General features: G+C 39.5%; 1 protein-coding gene across 1 annotated transcript in view; it reads right to left on the bottom strand.

Moving 5' to 3' along the window:
* Positions 1-220: 220 nt before the first annotated feature.
* ROBO2 (roundabout guidance receptor 2) overlaps positions 221-9,228 on the bottom strand; it is an 820,467-nt gene continuing 811,459 nt past the window's right edge. Inside the window, exon 31 of the mRNA XM_072621616.1 lies at positions 221-1,771. Coding sequence (XP_072477717.1) covers positions 1,770-1,771 — 2 coding nt within the window. The 3' untranslated portion in view covers positions 221-1,769. The remainder of the gene's footprint in view (positions 1,772-9,228) is intronic.

Below are 9,228 nucleotides of genomic sequence, written 5' to 3'. Positions count from 1 at the left end.
ATAATGCATCTTGATTTCTTGGTTACTATGACAGATTTGGCTTGCTGGTTTGGGAATTTGGCTCTCTGGTAACCAAATGAATGTTTTTCTTCTGCGTTCTATATGCAGAGTCTGTTATATTTTGCAATTTCAAACTATACCAGAATATTCATAGTTGCCCATAATGCTATGCACATTGCCTGGGTGATGCACACCTACCCAACAAAACTGAATATAATCCTTCAGGTGAAAAAATGTACATTTAATGAAACAGATGACTTTCAAGCATTCTTGATAAAAAAAAAAACAACCCAGATTTGAATAGAAAATTTGACTTTCAAATACAAAAATCAAGAAAAGCATGAAAAGAACACTGCAGAAATTGCTGTACAAGAGGATGGAGCCTTGTTTGGGTATTTGAGCTTGGTGACCTGGTACCTGGCAACCCTGACCAAATTGCATTGGAAAAAAAAAAAGTGAAAATATATTCTAAGAGAAAATAGTCCATCTTGTTCTATCATTATACAGTCAAAAAAAAATGTAGAAAACTTTAAAGGCAAAAAACTTCAATCAAAAAGACTGTATGGCTTTTATTGGACTTAGACACTTAAATCTTTTATTGCTCTTTTCTCTTAGAACATATTTGACTCAAGTTTCCTGAAGGAAGCTTAGTTTAGAAGAGCACTGGACACTAAATGGGTCAAATTCAGCATGGTCCAAATGAGAGAAAGTATTTGATACAGTCTCTAGGCTGGTTGCCAGGCCTCATTGGTGGGAGGAAAGGGTTTTGTAAATTTGAAAGTACTATACAAATGTGAACTGCTTTTACTTTCCTTCTGCAGGACCAAAAAGCCAGTGAATTCAATGAAATAGATTAAACAATTATCTTTGGGTGAAATTCTTTATGGTACAGAGAAAGCCAAAATTCTTTCTCTTGAAATTACATTATATACATGTACACCAGGCCTAACCCCCACCTCTCTCGCAATCTTCTGGGAATAGATTCCCCAAAAGTTTTATAACCCTAGTGAAGAATTTACTAAGCCCTAAAAATTCATTACCAGAAAGAAATCTCAGATTTGCAATGAATGTGGAAAGGGCTTTCACAATAGTTCAGGACTTTCTTAGTACCAAAGAATTCATCCTGGAAATAATTCATCTGGAACTGTAGAGGGGTAACTTTTCTTTCTTTCTTTCTTTTTTTTTATGAAAGAAGAGATGCTTTATTTCCTTTCTTTTTTAAAACATATTTTAGTTTACAAGCATTTGCTTTTGCTCTCTCCCACTATGCCACCCACTTGAAAAAAAAGAAAATCCAGACCTTTATGACTAACATATAAAGACAAGCAAATAAATTCCCGCATTGAGCATGTCCAAAAACATATTACCTTCTTCATGTTAAGTCTATCACTTCTCTGTAAGGAAGGGGGTAATACTCTTCCTCATCAATCTTGGCAGAGGTGTCTTAAAGTAATGATTTATCAATATTTAAGAGATGACTAAGGTCCTTCCTAGCTGTAAGAGTCTATGATTTTATGAACCTTTCAAATTAGAGTTGGAAGTTGAACATTGACAACAATTAACTTATGTGTCTCTCTATAACCAGATGTTACCATGCCTTACCTGAGTATAATTTAGTGTACTATTATAATGGAACATTACAGAATTTAAAAAATATATTTTTCATCTTTGAGACCTTAAAACAATCAGAGGAAGGACTCCATTTTTTCTGGCTGAATCCTGTATGGAGGATTGATGGAAAGACATGGAAAGGAACAGCATTCTTCTTTTCCTTAGAAGAGAAAAGAGAAAAAAACATAAGAGTTTTCAGGCTGCCTGTATCATTAAGCACTCCAACATATATAGAGGGGCCTGCTATCACAGGTTCTTAGACCTGTATTCATGAAAGGAAAGCACCTTTCAAGGAGTTAACAATCATTTTAATTAAGCACATATATCATTCCTTTAACCAAGAACATATATCATTCACCAAGTTCAGGGGAGTCAGCACCCTGAACTTCAAAGAAAATACAGAGAAAGCAAAAATCAACAGACTTGGCTTCCTCTGCCTGAATTCAACAGACAGGTCCAACTGTCTGACCATAGTTACCAGAGAGGGAAGTACCAACATCTGGATTTTCAAAGCCAGAAGGCTACTTTAGCAGCTTCCCAGAGTCCTTGTTGGGCCAAACAAATACTTCCAGTCAGTAAGCCCTAAGGTAAAACCTCAACTCAGAGTATTTATACCTTTTTTAGAGTCAGAAGGCATCATAAACCTTGAGAACTAGTGCCTCACTGACAAAAGGCATAGGCCTTCCCACAAATCATCTCTAACCAAACTCCCCCTAATGGGCATGGCCACTAATGGGTGGGCAAGATCTTTAATCACACTGAAATAATTAACAATACAAACACATATAATGTTTCTGGTTAAAGAAACTGTGATTTCTGCACTTTACTCCTAATAAAGACTCTGGCTGATAAAGCAAGATTCAGTCAGAGTGACTTGATTATACTAAAACAAACAAAAAAAAAACAGCAAAAGATCCTATTTTGCTTGCCATCACATTGCCTTAGTTCTTTGTTGTCCTTTATCATGAACGACAAAAGTGGTTTTGCCCCATTAAAGAATTACCATTACCATTACCATTACCATTAAAGAATCCTCTCCTTTCTGCCCTTAAAAAGCAAGGGGTAACTTTTCTCAGAATCACTACTTCCAAATGGTCTGCTTACATCCCCATTCAAAGTCTTTTTAATTAAAATAATAAATATACTTATTCAATAAATATTATTTATTCCAAAATAAAATACTATTTGGAATATAGGGTAGCTTTCCAGGAAGGCAAAAGGTTGAGATACTGGTAAAACTATAATTCTATAAAAAAAAAAAAATGACAGGGGGCAGAGCCAAGATGGTGGAGTAGAAAGACGCACTACACATAGCTCCGAACCCACAACCCACAGAACGGCTAGAGGGGACCAACCCAAGGTGAATTCTGCACCCAGAGGCCACGGAATATTGGAGCGAGGGAGATTTCTGTTCCGGAGAGACCTGCAAACCCTCGCGGGGGGTCCTTCACACTGTGGACTGGGCACTGGGACTGGGAGCTGAGTGCAGCCCTGCAGCGGCCTCGACACTGTGAGGAGGAGATCCGAACGGGCTACGGGGACGAGATATCCTGCGGCCACGAGGGTCTCTCCACCCGCAGAGGGACCTGCAAACCTCTCGCAAAAGGTCCATCGCGCTGCAGACGCGGAGCTCAGCCCGGACCTGTGGCAGCCGCGGCTCCGAGGGGTACAGATCCGAGCAGGCTTTAGGGACGGGATCTCCAGCGGTGGCACAAGCCCCCCCACCCACAGGTGACGAGAGTCGGTGAGAGAGTCTCTTTGGTGGGTCGAGAGGGGAGTGGGGTGCCCCCATGGCTCGGGCCCCCCGGGAGATAGAAGCTGAGAGGTGGCTGCAGACAGGGGCTCCCCAAGTGGGCGGGAGCTTGGATCCATTGTGGAAGGTCTGTGCATAAACCCCCTGAGGGAACTGTGCCTGAGAGGCAGCCCTGCCCCGACCTGACCATCTGAATTTAATTCTCACACTGAATAGCAGCCCTGCCCCCGCCAAAAGCCCTAAGGCGGGAAGCAGCATTTGAATCTCAGTCCCCAAATGCTGGCTGGGAGGACCAGGAGGCGAGGTGGGTGTGAGGAGAATATTCAGAGGTCAAGTCACTGGCTGGGGAGAATGCCCAGAAAAGGGAAAAGAAATAAAACTATTGAAGGGTACTTTCTCGGAGAAAAGACACCTCCTCCCTTCCTTTCTGACGAGGAAGAACAATGCTTACCATCAGGCAAAGACACAGAAATCAAGGATTCTGTGTCCCAGCCCACCCAATGGGCTCACGCCATGGAAGAACTCAAAAAGAATTTTGAAAGTCAAGTTGGAGAGGTGGAGGAAAAACTGGGAAGAGAAATGAGAGGGATGAAAGAGAAGCATGAAAAGCAGATCAGCTCCCTGCTAAAGGAGAACCACAAAAATGTTGAAGAAATTAACACCTTGAAAACTAGCCTAACTCAATTGGCAAAAGAGGTTCAAAAGGCCAATGAGGAGAAGAATGCTTTCAAAAGCAGAATTAGCCAAATGGAAAAGGAGATTCAAAAGCTCACTGAAGAAAATAGATCTTTCAAAAAAAAAATGACATCTATCTCTCTCTCTCTCTCTGTCTCTCTCTCTCTGTCTCTGTCTCTCTGTCTCTGTCTCTCTCTCTCTCTCTCTCTCTCTCTCTATATATATATATATATATATATATATACATATATATGTATATATATATATATATATGTATATATATGTATAATAGGACAATATAGTGAAACCATCCTTGAGTCTTGGTTGGTTGAGGGAACTAAAAATTCAACCTCTTGACATAACTTCTGAGATTTTTGAGTACAAAGTAACTGTGAGGAATTCCAGGAGCTCTTTGATTCTTGACTAATGGATGACAATGGGCAATGCAGGCAAGGAATCTGAATCACCTTAAGAGGTTCCCAATGTTTATTCCTGTTGAAAGCCTCATCCCATAGCAAGTAAAGCACCTCTCCCATTGCATCCTGGGTCATCTCTATTCATTCTGATGAATGTCTGGTCACTGGATCCATATGGCACAGAAGGAGAAAATGAGGCTGGCGACCTTGTACAGCCCTCCCTCCCTCAAAACAAAGTCAAATGCAAGTCATGTCATCATTTCTCTGATGTCATCGTTTTCTATGGCAATGAAGGATGAGCACAAAGCACTTTTTTAAACTGTTAAATAAGCCACAAAGGTCTCATTTTTCTTTCCAAAACCTAAAGTTCCAAAAGGACTAGTGAGACACTCCCAGATTAGAACAAGCAGCTATTTTCAGTTCTCACTCTTAGAACTCTATGATTTCGAAATTGAACAGCAGTTCATCAGAAAGCAGAATCCAAAAATTTACTGCTTTCAGGATTTTGGTTGTTTGTTTTCGTTTTGCTTTGTTTTGGATATTTGTGAAAGTTCTAGAAACAGGAATAAGCACTAGATCAATGATTTCATTATCAAAAGACTTCCCAGAAGAGGTAACTTCCTCTACTGATGTAGGTCAGCATTTTTTTTTTTTTTACATTTTTGTAGTATCCTATTTATTTGCATATAGGTCAAAATCATTAATTCCCCAGGATGGCTAAAGGACTTCATCATTTAACTGGCACTCTCATGTTTCTCTCCCTCCTCATTTTTTTAAATTTAAATTTACTTATTTAAGTTTTCAACATTCATTTCCACAAAATTTTGGATTCCAAATTTTCTCCCCATTTCTTCCCTTCACCCACCCTTAAAGCCAAACATTTTAATTATCACTAGTCTGTCCTCCCTTCTAACATCCCTCCCTTCCCTTATCCCCATCTTCTCTTTTGTCTTGTAGGGCAAGATAAATTTCTATACCCCATTACCTGTATTTCTTATTTCCTAGTCGCAAAAACAATACTCAAGAGTTGTTCCTAAAACTTTTGAGTTCCAACTTCTCTTCATCCCTCCCTCCTCACCCATTCCCTTTGGGAAGGCAAGAAATTCAATATAGGCCATATCTGTGTAATTTTGTAAATGACTTCCATAATAGTCATGTTCTGTAAGACTAACTATATTTCGCTCCATCTTATCCTGCCCCCTGTTTCTTCTATTCTCTCTTTTGATCCTGTCCCTCCCAAAGAGTGCTCCCTCCTCCCACTGCCCTCCCTTCCATTATCCCCCCACCCTGCTTATCCCTTTCTCCCCCGCTATCCTGTATTATAAGATAGGTTTTCATGCCAAAATGAGTGTGCATTTTCCTCCTTCCTTTAGTTGATTGTGATGAGAGTAAGCTTCATGGTTTTTCTCTCACCTCCTCCCTTTTTCCCTCCACTGAAAAGTCTTTTACTTGCTTCTTTTATAAGAGATAATTTGCCCCATTCCATTTCTCCCTTTCTCCTCCCAGTATATTTCTCTCTCACTGCTTAATTTCATTATTTAAAGATACGATCCCATCCTATTCAATTCACCCTGTGCTCTGTGTGTGTGTGTGCGTGTGTGTGTGTGTGTAATCCCACCAACTACCCAGATACTGAAAAAAGTTTCAAGAGTTACAAATATTGTCTTTTCCTGTAGAAATGTAAAAAGTTCAACTTTAGTAAGTCCCTTATGACTTCTCTTTGCTGTTTACCTTTTCACGTTTCTCTTCATTCTTGTGTTTGAAAGTCAAATTTTCTTTTCAACTCTGGTCTTTTCATCAAGAATGCTTGAAAGTCCTCTATTTAATTAAAAAACCATTTTTTCCCCTGAAGTATTCTACTCAGTTTTGCTGGGAAGGTGATTCTTGGTTTTATTCCTAGTTTCTTTGACTTCTGGAATATCATATTCCATGCCCTTTGATCCCTTCATGTAGAAGCTGCTAGATCTTGTGTTATCCTGATTGTATTTCCACAATACTTGAATTGTTTCTTTCTAACTGCTTGTAATATTTTCTCCTTGACCTGGGAACTCTGGAATTTGGCCACAATGTTCCTAGGAGTCTCTCTTTTTGGATCTCTTTCAGGAGGTGATTGGTGAATTCTTTCAATATTTATTTTGCCCCCTTGTTCTAGAATATCAGGGCAGTTTTTCTTGATAATTTCATGAAAGATGATGCCTAGGCTCTTTTTTTGATCAAGGCTTTCAGGTAGTCCTATAATTTTTAAATTGTCTCTCCTGGATCTATTTTCCAGGTCAGTTGTTTTTCCAATGGGATATTTCACATTATCTTCCATTTTTTCATTCTTTTGGTTTTGTTTTGTGATTTCTTGTTTTCTCACAAAGCCATTAGCCTCCATCTGTTCCATTCTAATTTTGAAAGAACTATTTTCTTCAGTGAGCTTTTGAAACTCCTTTTCCATTTGGCTAATTCTGCTTTTGAAAGCATTCTTCTCCTCATGGGCTTTTTGAACCTCTTTTGTCAATTGAGTTAGCCTATTTTTCAAGGTGTTATTTTCTTCAGCATTTTTTTTGGTCCCCTTTAGCAAGGTGTTGACCTGCTTTTCATGCTTTTCTTGCATCTCTCTCATTTCTCTTCCCAATTTTTCCTCCACCTCTCTTACTTGATTTTCAAAATCCTTTTTTAGCTCTTCCATGGCCTGAGCTCATTAAATATTTATTTTTGATGTTTGGGATACAGAAGCCTTGACTTTTGTGTCTTTCCCTGACGGTAAGCATCATTCTTCCTCATCTGAAAGGATGGAAGAAGATATCTGTTCACCAAGAGAGTAACCTTCAATAGTCTTATTTTTTTTCCCCTTTTGTGGGCATTTTTCCCAGCCAGTTACTTGACTTTTTGGTCCTTTAGGGTATACTCTGGGAATCTGTAAGATCTCAGTTCCTCCAAGATGGCACAATCAAGTGTGTACTGGTCTGGGTGCAGAGAGGAATTTTTGTGCCCAGAATCTTAGCAGAGTTTTCTCTCCAGAGCCATCTGGCCTCCAGTTCAGCCAAGTCAGCTGTGGGGGCTGATTTTCAGATAAGCTGGATGGACAGGGTTGCCATTCAGTGTGAGACAAAGACCAGCTGTCTTAGGGCTTCTACTCAGGGCTGAGGTAAGACTCAGCTTCTCAGTGCCCCGAGGGGTTTTTATGCTCCAACAATGGAACGGGTCATACAGGCTGCTATGCAGTCTCTGTGGCTGCTGCCTGCTGCTGAAGCTATGGGAAGGCCCTTCTCCCTTTCTGGCCAGCTGAAATAACCCCATCGCTGACCTTTGGCTCCTGTGGGTTTGAGGGATCTGGGAACCGCTGCTACTGGGACTGAGGATTCCGCAACTGGAGATTCTGCCTCCAAGGGCTGTTCAGGAGTCACTTGGTCAAAGCTGGGCTGGGCTCCGCTACATGTTCTGTGTAACAGACGCTTCCTGTGGGCCTTTCAGGTCACCCTGGGCTGGAAATCTCCACTCTGTTGTTCTCCACTTCTGCTGCTCCACAATTTGTTGAGAGTCCCTCTCTACAGGTTTTTTACGGGCTGTGTGGGGAGAGCCTCCATATCTATGTCTTTCTACTCTACCATTTTGGCTCCCCAGATCAGCAATTTTTATATATTATTGAGAAATATATTCCAATTCATTAGTTTATTTTTTCAATTAATAGGCCTTTCTTTTTCTCTCCCTCACTTCATCTCCCCATTGGAAAAAAAAAAAAAAAGAACAAACATGCATAGATAGGCAAAACAAATCCTCACATTCACCTTGTCCAAAAATGTATGTTTCCTTCTGCATCTTGAATCTACTTCTACTCTGCCAGCGGGGTAGGTAATAAGCTTCATCATCAGTGCTCTAGAATTGTGGTTGGTCACTACATTGAGGAGAGGTCTTACTAATGAAATGTTTAGAAAGATAATAATAAATTCTTAAATAAATATAAAACAAAATAATTGTTATTGTGTAAGAATATTAAAAAGATGTGCTTATGGGTTAAATCAAGAGTTTGTCTGATTAACATCCTGGTAATCTTTATATTTACATTTTGTTGGTTGTTTTTGCTACTTCTGGGAAACCTTCATTAAAAATTTCCTGAAATTAAGCATTCAAATTCTTTTGTGTTTTTCTAAATTCTCTGGGATATCTGCACCCCTCTGGTTGCTTTACCCAGCCACTAACCAGATTCTACTGATGACATTCAGCTTTCCTTAGCTCATTATCAAGCACCTTGATCCATCAACAAAATATTTCAATGGTATGTTACCTTTCCTCTCCACCCTACCCCAAAATGGCAAACAGTGCATGCAGAAGCATCAAGGTGTTTAGATTTTTTTCTCATTCATTCACTACTAGTGCCTAAATTTCCAATCTAATTCTTAAAGGCAATATTTTAACATATGTAAGTAAATAACCAAAACAGAAGTTCACATTTACCAAAAGTGACCTATGATGTGCTGAAGATAAGCCACCTTTGCTATTACATGGTATGTATTCATAGTATGTATCTGCAGATTTATCAGCATGCCACTCAAAGAGGTCAAAATCTTGTTACCATCTTTATTAGTGTCTCAAAATTAATCTTCTTTCTCTCTGAGCTCTCAACTCAGTATTCCTTAAAACTTCCTAGCTAACTGCAACACTGCTTTCCACCAGTTTATATACATTCTAATGCCATATCTGGACATCTAGAAATGCTAGAAGTCTATCATCAATCTTTTCATGATCATGCAATTTATTACCACCAGTACTGCCAATTTCTACACTCTG

The sequence above is a fragment of the Notamacropus eugenii genome, chromosome 6 (assembly GCF_028372415.1).
Source record: "Notamacropus eugenii isolate mMacEug1 chromosome 6, mMacEug1.pri_v2, whole genome shotgun sequence".
In the NCBI taxonomy this organism is placed as follows: Eukaryota; Metazoa; Chordata; class Mammalia; order Diprotodontia; family Macropodidae; genus Notamacropus; species Notamacropus eugenii.
Note: the sequence above shows the minus strand (reverse complement) of the source record. Positions and strands in the feature narration are given on the sequence as shown.